Below are 14,730 nucleotides of genomic sequence, written 5' to 3' on the forward strand. Positions count from 1 at the left end.
GAAGTCAGAAAACACAGTCCATGTTCAGTCGCATTTCCGGCAAATTAATTAGGAAAATCTGCACTTGATGAGTGATAATCCATGAATTACTGCTAACCTAATGTCCACTTTGGTAGTGCACAAGTTTCAAGAATCTATATAACTCACTAAAATGGTATGGATGTCTGATGAGATATTATTGAAAAGATTTAAACACAAAAAAATTACAGGAACATATAAGTCACGCATCAGATTTCGACAGGGAAATATTCAATTTGAAAGTCTTCACTGAAAGACTGTGGAAGCACAAAATGATGCAAAAGCCTGGATTCAAAGTCACGGCAAAAAAGAAACATGAATTTGATCAAGTGTTATCTTAATATTCTGAGCAGTCTATACTGTTGGACCTCAAACTGGCTTTAAAGTCTATATGATTTCCAGTGAATAAACAGCAAATTGCTGTATATTGGCTAAACAACTGATATGCTATATTCTATAACAGGCCAGGAGCCGACACCTTTGCTACCCATAAGTCAAAATTTAGGGTTATTATCTCAAAAATTTCAAATCTCAAAAAGTTGCCTTTCTAACTCAAACCTCTGAGAAAAATCACTCAAAATTTAGAAAATAACTTGAAATTTCCAAGTAATTAAATTGAAATTTGGAGAGAATAACCTCAAATTTTGACTTTAGATGGCAAAATGTGTCTCTTTTTTTTCCATAGAAACCTTGTCAAATACAAAAAAGGTCTAATTGTGGACTGAGGTCAGAGACCTTTTACAGGGAAAAGCATTTTCCATTATCCTAACAGCTTAATGTTCACTGCTTGTCAGCTAGTGCGCTGGCTGAAAAGTCAGGCTTTGCAGCAGCCTGAGAGAAATGACTGATTTTATAATGTGAGGTGTCACAATGAAATGATTTAAGGAAGCTATAACTTCAGTGTCCGTCCACAACAACGGGAGATCGTTTCAGTAGGAACGGCTGTAATTGTTTTAGCACTTTTCATGAAATAAATCATGTTAAGGACAATTCAGCCTTCTCAAAAAGTAATTAAAATGTTCCAAGATGCCGTATGCTGTCTTGTCTTACTGCGTTCATGAGACAGATAAGAATAAGTTTAGCTGCTCAACGCTCTTCTTCTGTGAGTCAAGACTCTAAAGTGGTTTTCAGCAGTAACTTTCTCAAAATGTGAAATGCCACCTCACTTAGACTTAAACAAATAGCATTTAACAGCATCAAAATAAAATAACAGCATTTCACAACAACTGTTCTCACACGTAGATTTACTGACCTGTATGCGTCCTCCGGTGTGCTTTTAAATGCGAGCTTTTGGTGTACACCTTATTGCACCCCTCAAAGTCACATCTGTGGATTCTTCTCTTTTTGGAATCCGGTGACTCCGACCTCCGAGGACGCCGTATGCTGTCGATACTGAACGGGGACATGGAACTGCAAGGAGGACAAAAAGTAGCAACAGATAACATTATTAGAGTCTGATGATGTCTTTGTCTTCTTCCGTGATAAAGAGCAGTTGTTGAAAGTTTTGAAGAATAAGTCAGTCATTTTAATTAAAGTTTGCAGTGCATTTCAATTCAAAACCTGCTGAAGAATATTGCAGTGTTTATTTAACTTGCATTATTGCACCATTTACCATTTCAGTTTCAGTTTTCAGTTTTATTTGTCATATGCAAGTTAGCACAGGGTCAACATTGCAATGAAATGTGTTTGACGAGCAGCAGTCACTCAGCAGCATGGTACAGTAGAAGAAAATATAATAAAATAAAATATAATAAAATAAAATAATAAAAAAAATAGAAAAATAGTAAAGAGCAAAATATTAGAGAGACGTGGTAAAAGATAAAAGATGACTAAATATATATGTATCTATAAATATAAATATATGTACACTAGTGATTAAATAAGAAAATCTTGAAAAGAAATATGACGGGAGGGCAGATGGGATATTGCACAGGAATGAGCAGCAGAAAATTACAGTATTGCACTTTTTAAATATAAATATTAATAACAATAAAGTGGCGTGACCAGTGCAGATTAAACAGAGTACTTGTGAAGCTGCAAGGTAGCTTCTGAGTGCGTCCTGTGGAGTGTGTGTGTTTAAGTGTTGTGGTTGAGGTGTCGTATGGTTTGGTGGTAAAAACTGTTTTTAAGTCTTGTAGTCCGAGCAGGCAGACTCCTGTAACGTCTGCCAGATGGTAACAAGGAGAACAGCTGATGATGATTTGCAATAAAAGGTTTAAGTTTTTGTTTTATGCAACCAAAAGAACATAAAACATAACCGTCATACCGGCTGTAATGTCACTAGTTATTGTGTTAAGAGAGGAAAAGGTGTGTAGATAAAAGACAGACTGGTATTTACAGAGTGCTTTTGTGTGCTTAGTGAGAGCTCACTACGCATTTACACTGGAAGCACACAGTGCACAAAGACGTTCATACAGCACTTTGCTTTATGCGCTTGATCTAGAGCTCACAGTCACACAATTTGAGGTTCATCTTACCCAAAGACATTTCAACATGTCAGACTCTAGGAGTCAAACCACCAGTCTTCTGATTTGTGGATGATTTTGATGCCCTCAATAAGTACAACCATTTTATCTCTTTCTTGTAAAAAGTAGTGCGTTTCTAAACGGAATCAACATATATGTATTTTTGAAATGCAAAAAAAAAGACAGTATACAGTGAATATTGAAAGATAGACACGTTGAAGGTGGCAGAGCAGCAGCTTTGCCAGCAGGTGGCAGTGCAACTCTACTTAAGTACCTCTGAAAAAGTATGTAAGGTAAGAGGGCTGATATTCGTATGGTTCCAATACTATTGTTAAAGCAAAAGTGGTGAGATGAAGAAGTTTTTGTCTTTTTTAAAATCTCTGTGTGAGTGATTTATGTACTCATTGCATTTTGGCATTTCCTCTCCAACAAGCAGTCAGTATCACCGTCTACTGTATTTGTCATTGTGAAGCAATGCTGCAAAGTGTGTGCCTGTGTCAGTGAGCATGTGTGTGCGGTTTCACATGCATGTCTGACTTGCCAGTGTTTGTGAGCGCAGTTGCAGAGTACAGTCATCATATCTGTAGTTAATCTGAATGTACTGTCATCTTTGTGTTCTGAAGGCAGCGCTGCACACAAGCACACAACCCAGAGAGAAATCCAGAAGGCAGCAAGAGGCGGTCAGAAGTTCATGCCTCGCCCATGATTATTGACTGTGCAACAGTGAGCACCTTTTTACACAACACATGACTCGTGCACGCAGCCGGCAAACTGGCGAGAAAAACTGAGATACGATATTGAGCGAAAACAAGAACATCTCTGTTTTGTAAAGGGGGGAGGAGTGATATATTTGGGATATATTTAACAGGGTTCTCTGCTTATGCTGTGAGGCTCGGAAACAGGTAAAAGGTTGAAGTGGGTACAATTAAAGCAGAGTAGCGGGAGGAGGAACTGCTAAAATCATGTCAGAGGAACAGGAGCTGCCAGACAGGCCCTCCAGTGAACTGTCTCCACCGCACACAACCCACTTCCTGTCTCTCTGTCTTACACCAAAGCACAGTCAAATGCAGATACAGTATACACGCACAACAAAGATACACACATAGCTATACGCAGGCTATATAAATACACTGAAACAGAAGCGCACGAATGCATACAGATCACCTGTTACTCTTGGCTTACTGCCAAACTGAAGCTGTACAGGAAATGAGCACACGGGTCAGATATGAAGTGAACTCCATTTCCCCTCTCATTTCTCTCTCTCTCTCTCTCACTCTCTAAGCTCAGGGAATATCGCACTGTAACGTGATGACAAAACAAATGAAGAATTTAAGACGAAGAGTTAAACTCCTTTTCTCAAAATGATTGATGAGTTTCCCGCATCACATATAATCTAGATGAAAATTTAGAGGGCCGTTTAGAGTCAGAGGTGCTGTAGAACTCTGCGTGTGTGTCTGCCCGGGAAAGTAAAGAGAAGAGCCAGTGGAAACACTCTGAGCTCAGACCATCGAGCAGATGAGGCGGATGTTTACATTCTGACTTCATCCATGAAGTGACTTCTTGATTATGATATAATTTAGGAAGGTCTGAGTACAACAGCTTCTAAAACAAAGAACAAGCAACCATCATAAATTATTTCACCGAATACAACGCTGCTGCGTTTCAAGAGCTCAGTGACAGATTGGTGTAATCAGTAGTGGGAGTATTTATAGACGTTTTGTGCATCTGCAAAAAAAAAAAAAAAAAAAAAAAATTAAGTGAGAAATGTTCCAGTTCTCAAAGAAGAACGCCCATTGCTCACCACCGCTCACCAGTGACATAAAGGTAAACAGTGGAAAACTTCTAATCCCACTTAAATGACATTTTAATGATTCAAGTGAGGAAATTGGGTCACAACAAAAAAGCCAGTGAGCAGAATTCAGTGCATAATTGAAAAATAGCAATAGAAGTTAAAGGCTTAAAGAGAACTGAATATGAAATACTGTGACAGAGTTATTACTAGACCTACTGATTTAAGCTCCTGCTACACACTCACAATGAATACACGTACAGTCATGCGATTTGCCTGATTATTACTATTATATAATATATGACTATTTTGATAATCTGATAGATGTCAATTAAGAGCATTTAACAAGAAAAAAAGTGGCAGGAATTCGGTGCTTTTCAACGATAGCGTTGTAAACGCACAAGAAGTCTTCACTTTTACTACCTCATTATAGATGCACAAATTAATTTTTCTCATTTTTAAAAATCTAATAATAATCCCAAATGCAAGAAAGCACACAAAATGTATCTCTTTGGATCTTTCATGCTTATAATGTAGTTCTTGTGTGACTGCGAATTGGTTATATTTTCTCATTAGAGCCCAGAGGAAAACTCACTCTGCCTTGAACCCTGAGTCACCGCAGCATAATGCTTGTATGAATGTGTCTGTTTGTGTCTCCCGAAGTAGCAGAAAGAAATGGGAAGTACAGCTGAGAATAATTTCAAACAGCGCTAACCTCTGTTTTTGTTCCTTTGTTTCCCCGTTTTTGGTTTTTTTTTTTTCCCATCATCATCCACTGGGCTCTACACATACGACAGAAAGACGGGGAGCATGGGGAATGAGTGTGTGTCACCTGCATTAGGGATTTCCCACAATACAAGCACAATACATATTTCTAACTCCTCACCCGCAGCGGGGTCACAACACCGGCTTGAGCACAGCAACAGCACGACCTGCTTCAAGGCACTGGTGGAATTATCAAGAAAACAGGAAAGGGAGTGCTCAAGTTTGTGTATGTGTGCGCTGGAACACTGCCCACCGGGCATTCCTGTACCTGTCCGAGGATACTACCCCTCACCTCGCCCACATCTCCTCCCTCCACCTGCTCTCTGGCCCCCCAGGTCCTTGGGGACCTGCCAGACTTCAACAGAGACAACCCTCCCAACACAAGCCCCTGCCCCCAGCCTCACACACCTCTCCTCTCTGTCGTCCTCTCTTTCACTCGCACTCTTCCACAATAGCCTATCCTCTGATCCCCAGGGAAACGCATGAATATGGAGGAGGCTGACCAAGTAGCACATGATACACACAAACTCGCTCTCTACCCAACTCTCCTTTCACTCATTTATTTATATATGGATACCTATTGGAGGCTGCAGGCACTCCCGTCCTCCGCCCTTACACCTCACCTCTCTGATGCTCTCTGGGTGACTGTTTGTGTAAATGTGGCTGCCAAATTATGTAAAGCTGCTCTTTCCACAAGCGCGGCATACACATTTAAATGAAAAGAAACGCAATATAGCGACGCAGTGGACTGATATGTTTATAAGTCGGCTTCTGTTGCGGTGCAGATGTCCATCGAGTGCATGTGCTATGTCAACACACAACGCACATTCTTCCTCTCTGCGGCCAAACCGGCGTGTAACTCAAGAAGACTACAGACTGCTTTGTTTTTCACAGACAAACATGCAAGTCTGTGTTCCTGTTGACAATGGATGACCTCCTTCTGGAACCAGCTGTTCTGTCCACTGTGCAGAAAACACGTGCATGCATACAGTACAAAACACGCACACACACACCGGAGGATTAATACTTACAGAAGTGCACACATACTTTTTTTTCACACTAACACACACGCACGCACAGTCACAGTCACATACACAGCGTGCACACAGGAGTTTCCACACAGCACAGTCTGCACTTTGCACACAGAGAAGTGAGTGTGTGGGCAGGCCCTGGCAGGGCAATGCTAACCCTGGCTGGTGATTTATCGCCATAGTGAAAGCTTGGGCTTTGAAAGGTTGTGTCCTGCCAACCTCTGTTCTCCTCTGACCACCCGGTGCCCACGTGTGGCACTCAGGGGCACGCCTGTCCCTTTCAATAACCTGCATCGAAACCTGAGTCCTCTGGTGCGTGTGTGCTTGTGTGTGTCTGAAGCACAGCAACCTATACTTGTACCCCTGAACCACAGCTTTACTATTATGTGCTGTACTTTGGAACTACAATAAAAGATTTAGGTTAATTACAGTAGATGGTCACACAGCCAATGGATGACAAACAAACAATACAACATCTAGTACACAATGTCAAACCTGCCAGCTAGAACATTACAAAACACAGTGAGTGCCAGCAGCCTTGTTAATGTCGCTACGGCATTAGCAGGATTCTCAAGGAGTCCTGGAATACTTTCCTTACAGTTAGTCTAAATAAAAGTCTGATGGGTATTAACTTGAGTCTACCCAGGCTGGCAATTATGACTGTTCTGGGTTTATGAGCAGCAGCGCAACAAGGACAGGGCTGAGCCAAATGCTTCTCTGCATCTGATTTCCTCCCTCTGATAAGAATTCTATACGCTGTCGTCAACTTTTCATTTCAACACAGATGGACTGGCACGGCAGGAGTTGATGTCTGTAGGCCGAACAGGGCATAAAGTATGTCTGAGCCATATGCATACAGGCATATAGATGCACGCCCACGCAGACACATCCAAAGAGTGGAAGAGCGGTTACAAAACCACACGGAAATGCACAATGCTAAGGATTACAATGGATCTGATAATGACGCCCTCCTCCAGGGAGTCACAAAAACATATTAGTACTCTGTGCTCTGTCTATTCAGAAATTCAAGACTGCAACATCACTGGCTTGGATGACTAAAGGGATTTTTTTTTTTTCAATTTTACCATATTAAATCCATTGAAGATGATTAAATTTTCAAAATAAAAGCCTCTAATAAATGCGTGCACACATGATAAGATGTTATATTATAAAACATATTTACGTGTATTAAGTTTCATGCATTATTTCTGTGAGCTGTTTTTTTTCCCCTTTATGCAATGCAGAGTGCTACTTATTTTAATAAAGAGCTCTGCTGTGCTGTCATTATTAACTATTTGGCTCAGTAATAAAGCAAAGTAACAGTAGTTCGCATAAATTTGCTTTCCCCAGCACTAACAATAATGCACCAGTGGAACAAACTGAAACTTTCATGTAACCAAATTTAACACCGGTCACTGGTAAAGAACGCAAAAACCAAAGCCACATACTTCTGAGCATCTTGTTGTCATAACTCCGACCCAACTCATGGCAGAGATCCACATTTGATTTATGGCTTTAAAGTTAGCGAAGAAAAAAAAAGTCAGCGCCAGGATTTCCGGCGTGTGTTCAAGAAAAAAAATGAATATACTCACTCTTGTACAGCACGGGCTATAGACAGCGCGGTAGAGCCGGTCTCATTAACACTGTCCAAGGTCACGTTTGGCAGGTCATCGTCATCGCTGTCACTTTTGATCTGCCTTGGCGACAGGCCGTTGGGGTCTATGTGTGCTGTGAGGATGGGACACAGACATGGGAGACAGACACATGAAACTGGAGCTGGCGCTGTAAACTTATAAGGCATATCACATTGTGCGTCTTTCTAATTATAATGAAGTAACTCCTTTATATACAATTTCATCCGAATAACCCCAAAAGTATTCTTTTGTGTGCCATTATTTAGCATACTGTATGCAGTAGCTGAGCGTGAGTTGAGATGGCCTCAGTACTTGCCAGTATTTTCTCTCAGGAGCTGTCAATCAAACGAAACATTTAACTGGAGGACAGAGCAGTCGACCGTGACTCTGTACCCAGAGGTTGCGTACTTACAGAGTAGCATGCGAAAAGGACACACGTGTGCACATAATCTCTATCTGCCTCCAACCACAAAGATAAGACTACAGGGTGGAGCACCGTTTAGCTGTTGTTGCCTGTGAGCAGCGTGTGAAAACATTCGCGCATTTGTTACTGTTTCCAACTTAAAAGAACATGTGCACGCATGAGAGCAACTGTGAGCATCTGGTCCTCTATACAGTATGCACACCTGAAATAGAATCTTATTCATCATAGCGACGAACCTGTACACAACACCTGAAGAGATCAGCTGCTAATTTCTTCAACCTCGAAAATTAACAAGCAAACTGTATATGTGGGTGCTTGTTTCCTTTTGGACAACATGGACCAAAACCATGAAAAACAAGGAAAAAAAGACCACAATGCTGTTGAACCATGACCCTCTGAGCCAGTGAGCTCAGTGGTTTCTGTCTCTTGAGCTACGCAGTAAGGTTACATCTATTCCACAAGCTGTGAAAACTTGTCCCTTGGACAGCTCATCAGATATGCTGCCAGAGCCTGGAGTCATTCTGTCCATTCTTTCTCTTTCAGCCGACAGATGCGGCGAAAATCCCGGATAACACAATAAATTAATATCAGAAGAAAAAACAAAGACATGCTGTAGATGGAGAATTAGCAGCAGGGCATTCTAATACAGCACTTAAAAAATGTACACTGTTAACGGTTCTGTAAAGGCTATTCTTGCTTAAAATCACCGGAAACACTGAATATACGGAGACATACAGTATTTTCCACTGAGGTCTACAACATCCCCATCTACTGTAAGCCAGGGTGCTTTTATAAGCTATCAGGACTTCACCTTCTCTGCCCTCTCAGCTGAGACTGTGGCCATAATGGCCCATAATAATGGTCTAGAGTTAGGAGCAGACATGGTGTTATTACTGGAGGGGTGGGTTGGACACAGAAATAATGCTGTAACTCAGTTGGAGCTTTTGCTTTTAAAGGTTTCTGCTGTTGTTGTAGACTAAGACATGCAGAGTGGTCACCAGCTCGCCGAACCCTATGGAAAACCTGTAATTAGCTAGAAATACATCGCGTTTTGGAAATGGGGATTGGAGGGTGGGGGTATTTTGAACTAGGGACACAAAGGAGGAGTGGTGGAGAGGTGGGCAGAGCAGCGGATTTCTTCCTTTCTCTCCTGTTGTTTCCAGTCAAGCCCTGTTTCCATGGCAACCTCCTACCGGAGACAGGGAGACAGCAGTGAAAGAAAGGGTACCCGCCTTCTCTGAAAGAGGATGGCCAACCTGTGTATGTATGTGAAAAGCGAGTGAGTGTGCACCTCATATCTACGCTGAGAACTTTAATAATCGCATTAAAGTTTTCTTGGTGGGGGGTGGGAGGGGGGCTGGATTTAGTTCGGGATTTGCCTAATGTCAACAACTTATTTGTTTAACCACCGGCCAGTAGTGACACTTGAAATTCCAGATAAGGCAGGAACAAAAAAACTCTCTCTATATATAGATGGATAGACAGATATAGATATTTTTCCTATTGCTTTAATTCATTTTTGATTTGGCTTTGATGGTGGAATGTTGGATTTTGTAGACATCATATTAAATGCAATAAATAGCCAAATGTTCTGGTTCTCAACCGTTTGCACTCTCATTAAAAGTAACTGCGTCCACCACACCCAGCACTCATTCACCCCGTTTCCTTTGTGCTGGGTGCGTTCAGAGCCGGGCACTGCTGATGTTGCTCTGTGTATGTGTGTGTGGATGCGTCTGCTTGAGTGCCACCCATCTTCAATATCCATCCACACCCTATTATGCAAGTCTTGTTTTTCCCTATCCTTCCTTCTTTTCCTCTCTCCTCTCCCTGGGAACTGACATCTAGCATTTTAAAAAGCAAAAAAAAAACAACAACCAAAAAAAAACGGCCATCTCTGAGGACCACCCCACCCAGCCGGCCGAGTGTCTGTTTGAGCACATGCTCTAATTACATATCATTGCTTGTTTGCTTGTACGTACTGTACATGCACGGGTGTGAGCCTTAATGTGTCTATTCATTCTGCAGGGAGTGAAAAGAAGCAACCTTTTTTTACAACCAACAGTTGCCCTGTGTACAGCTCAGACTTGGACAGAAACACCTACTGTAGGGTCTCATCCAGTGGTTGGCAGTAAAACCACACCCAGAGAGAAAACCAACAACACATCCAAGGCAAGGCCAAAGAGGTCTAACTCTCAGACTACCCCAGACTTCTGCTTCTTGACAGAGGGAAAGCTACCTGCACTGGAGGCTGTTAAACACAAACAAGGCGTTCAAGCTCTAAGCCTTATCTTCCCTCTGAAGGGGCAACATTTTTGCCCGAGAGGCCATTCTGAAAGCATGGACATGACAGTCTGCCTTCTCAGCAATGTGTTGACTAAAGACAGAGCAGAACACCTGCCAGATAACAAACCACACAGCTTATCACTGAGCTTTCCCCCTCTAACATTTCAAAATCCTCAGTGCTAAATGTCAGTTTGTGCCATCCCTTATAGCTGACCCAGGTGCAGCCAAAAAAACTTCTGTAATTGTTCCCAGAGAAAGCTGCGAGCGGTTTCTCTATTCATACACCTCTTAGTAAGAATACATTGAAGCTTATTATGATTATAACCTATTTTAAGTGAGTTAACGGATTTAAAAGTAATATTTCTCAAAAGGTAGCGCCTAAGAACAGGTACCAGCACTTTCAAACTCTTAAATGTCCTATTAGAGGTTTCACCCAATCTGGATTAGTATCTAGGTCACATGGTTGAGGTGAGTGGTCATCCTTCAGTCAGGCTGATCAGGAATCATGATGGCCACCAGTGGTGAAACACGCCAACAAGGTGGTAAGCCATTACATTTTTAAATACAATTGTAATTTTCAATAAAACAAAAACGTGATTTCCTAATTAAAACTCACTGGTGTAGAAGAAAAATTGACCTTAAAAAGTACGCAATTCAATTCAGAAACTTTTGAAATATATGTATCCCTGAGATACATTTTAATCTGAAAAACGTGGTAATACTAGCTCCAAACACAGAAATTGCATTATGAAAGTATTGCTTTATCTTTTCCTGCAGGGCATCGCAGGTAGCTCATTTTGTAGGAAAGAAAGAAAGTGATTAGATTGATCCACGCAAGCCTTTCAGACTTTGAGCTCAGTGATAAAGGCGTTGAGAGATAGTTGCAGTGGTTTACACATTTGCCATAGATGTGAAAAGACCCCCAGTTTGAGATCGGGAGGAGTCACAGGCTGGCGTACTCCTAGGGCCAGTTCCAATCACAGATAATCGAGAGGGTTGCGTCAGGAAAGGCGTCTGGTGTAAAATCGGTGCCAATTCAAACAAGTGAATCTATTCGCTGTCGTGACCCCTTGGGAAATAAGGGAGCAGCTCAAAGTCCCCCCCCCCCCCCCCCCTCAAGATATAGCTCTACTGCAGAGGTAGAGGATAGAAGTCCAAAAACCCTCAGTGGATTTAGGTTGTGGTAAGCCTACACAGTATTTGTAATGTAATGGCCAGGAGAAGCTAGAATATGTAACTTCTCTTTATTGAATCTAACATTAAAATGTTTATCATTTTGACTTTGTTACACCATAGGGCAACATTTCCTTATAAGTACGTCTTAGAACATGCAAAATACACCAAAACAAGATGTGGGGCTAGAGTTTCACAGGGGCCCAGGCTGCTCAGTAAATATAAATGTAATAAAAAAGGCAGCAGTTCAAAACCTGAATCATAGTTGAACTTTTTGCAGTGTATCTTATTAAAATAATGACAGAGCTTTAATAGAAATCCCAACAGAACAAAGTTAGCTGTATAAATATAGAGCAAATTCAGCGAGCAGGGTCTCACCTTTGCCCTGGCTTTTGGCCTCATCCAGCAGAGGTAGCATGATGGCATTGTTGAGGCTGGAGGGTGATCGAACGGCAGTGGTGTACATGAGGGGCAGTGACTGTACCACAACTGGGATGCGGTGAACATGGCTGGCGAGCTTCCCGGCTCCCTGCAGGCTCAGAGGGCTGGATGGAGGCGGAGGCACAGAGTGCAGGATGTGCAAATATGGCTGACCTCTCACCCCAGTTCCCGGGGCAACCAGAGGGCCCGATGTGAGCACCGACGAGGCTGAGGTGATAACAGATGGAGAGGAGGAGGAGGAGGATGACGACGATAACGAAGACGGGGAGAAGGCGGATCTGAGGGGGGATGACGATGAAATCGTGGTGGCGGATGAAGAGGAGGGGCGGGGTTTGTTGATGGACAGGTCGACGGGCTCGGTCTGCGTGTGGAAGTGCAGGTCGTGGGCGAGCAGGTCTTCGGGAGGTTCCGGTTTAACTCTGCTGAGGAAAAAGGGGACGCCGTCCATCGCAGTGTAAGGGCGCACTTTGGGTGACTGTGGGCGTAAGAGAGACAGTGATGTTTCAGTTTAATGCCACAAAATACATTAACCTCAAAAGACAGAGTGTTTCTATGGCTGAAATCCAAGTTCTAATAGTTTTTGTGGAAATATTTGTTATGAAACACAAATACAGAGCAAAATATTCATTTAAGAGTTCAACTTCTCCCGTGAAGCTCTTCAACTGGCATGATGTCACGCACAGAAATGCACGAGTAAAGATAACGTCTCTAAAACTCGCCTCCTTTCGCTCCCTCGTTCTCTTCTCCTGCCCTGGGTTGCACTCTCTCTTTTTCTCCTGTTTTCCATGACTCCCACACAAACGCAGCTCTCTTGGCTCCCCTTGTCTCTCTCTTAAATCTCCTTTGTGACGGTGAAAAAACATCATATGGGCTCAATTTCCTGACCGTCTCTCTCCGTCTCTCAGAAATGGGCCTCCTAAGGCCAATGCTGGTGGCTTAGCGTATCCCTCAACACATCTTTCACTTAACACCAAGCAGACTGTAACACAACCTCTCCATCTGTCTGCACACGTTTCAGGAACCTGTTTACTTGGAAAAGATAATAGAGAACACACACGGTAGAAAATGTGACGCTCACCCTGCTACTATTTGCTTCTTAGGGCTCCCAAACTTTGGCCCCTTTACTTGATATCGCGGTCTTTGTTCTAATGTCAGATTAGCCGAGTTGCATGTGATGCGGCTGATCTCGGCTCACTCTGCTCAACGTGGGTGCTGCAAAGTGTGGTAAGCAGTGTTGATCCTCACAGTGGAGCCTTTCAGAGGCTGAGTCACAGTTAGTGCCATCAGGGAGCGAGCACGTCCAGGATTTTTTTTTTTAAATAATCAAACAGGAAAAGCTCATTAAAATTAAATGGAAAAAAAATCACTCCAATAGCAGCTGCAGGAGAAATGAAAAAATGTTCTCTAATGTGGGTTTTCATGCTCACTTTTGTTTTCAGAGACTCGCATTTCTTTTTCCTTATGTAATGCTGACTGAGAGTCGATCTGCGGTGAATTACGAATTTTTCTGAGTGGTGTGTATGGGTGTTCTTTTATGTAGTAGCTTACTATTTTTACTCCAGACTTGTATACTTGTTTTCAGCCTACAGGAAGTGTTACAACCCCATGAATCAAACAACAAAAAAAAAAACTTCACGCAGCATAACTCCTCTTCAGTTGGAAAACAAACCATGCCCCATGAAAAATGCTTTCTGATGAACTCTGAACCTCAGTGGGGTTCAGCTCAGAGTCACTGGTGTCGTGTCAAGATCCACAGTAAAATATGGTCTGGGTCATTACCCACCACCGATTTCAGGCATGAGCCTTCACAGCATTTCGTTTGTGTTATTCTTCAGGGGTATTGCTTCAAAAAAAAAGCTCAATCATGCTGTTTATTAAGAAAATGGAAGACATGATCAGTTCTAGTGTACTGTGATAAAGATAACATCACATCTCCTTCAATTTTGTCAGTACTATTCAAACAGAGACACTTCCCTAAAGGGGCTGACGAATCGTTATAAAGTTCTCCTCTTTTAAAAGTTATTCTCAAAGAACGAGAGCGACCTACAGGCACATATAGAATATTTAGAGATTCTAAAGCAAATATCAGTAAAGGCTTCAGTAGAAGCAACTTAGATTGTTGCGAATCCACAGTGGCATAAGGCTGCCAGCACAGCGACAATGAGAGCGTCATACAGGTTCCCTTCTACCTTTTCTGTTACGATCGAACTTGTGGGCCTCATCGCAAAGAGGAAGATGAAACCAAAGTTTACAAATAAGGTTTTGGTTTTTTGGTTAAAGAATTATGGTGCAGTGATGAAGTGCAAAAAAGAGTAAGAAGATAAGAGAAGCTATGAGAGAGCCACAAACTCTATCAGCAAGAACAGCGATCAGTATCCGGCTGTGCATGTTTGAGACAATAAAGCCCGTGCACCACTGAGAGACTCCGACACTGTGGGGATGTTATGGGCAGCGCACAACAACTTTTTTGATACTATTTGAGTATTCAACTGTTAGATTTGCAGCTAATTAAAGAGCCACTGGTGTGAAAGCATAAACCAAACCAAACGGCTGATGATGTACATGTACAATAACAATAAAGAGATTTTCTATTTTATTCTATTCTAAAACACGTTTTTGGTACTTAGAGGCAAAGAAACGGAATACACTTGTATTCTTAAACATGCTTCAGGCTACATTTATACGCACAGATGGATACATAAACCTA

The 14,730-nt window shown here is 42.1% G+C and overlaps 1 protein-coding gene across 2 annotated transcripts in view; it reads right to left on the reverse strand.

The window, feature by feature from the left end:
- klf12b (Kruppel like factor 12b) overlaps window positions 1-14,730 on the reverse strand; it is a 39,051-nt gene that overhangs the window by 4,276 nt on the left and 20,045 nt on the right. For both annotated transcript variants that reach the window (XM_085435673.1, XM_085435672.1), the window contains exons 3-5: window positions 11,961-12,498; window positions 7,661-7,796; window positions 1,271-1,428 (exon numbers count right to left, since the gene is read on the reverse strand). In XM_085435673.1, the coding sequence (XP_085291799.1) occupies window positions 1,271-1,428; window positions 7,661-7,796; window positions 11,961-12,498 (832 nt within the window). The remainder of the gene's footprint in view (window positions 1-1,270; window positions 1,429-7,660; window positions 7,797-11,960; window positions 12,499-14,730) is intronic.

This window comes from Copadichromis virginalis, linkage group LG16 (genome assembly GCF_057382275.1).
Source record: "Copadichromis virginalis isolate Kocher_CV1m ecotype Utaka linkage group LG16, C_Virginalis_male_GT1.1, whole genome shotgun sequence".
NCBI classification, from domain to species: Eukaryota; Metazoa; Chordata; class Actinopteri; order Cichliformes; family Cichlidae; genus Copadichromis; species Copadichromis virginalis.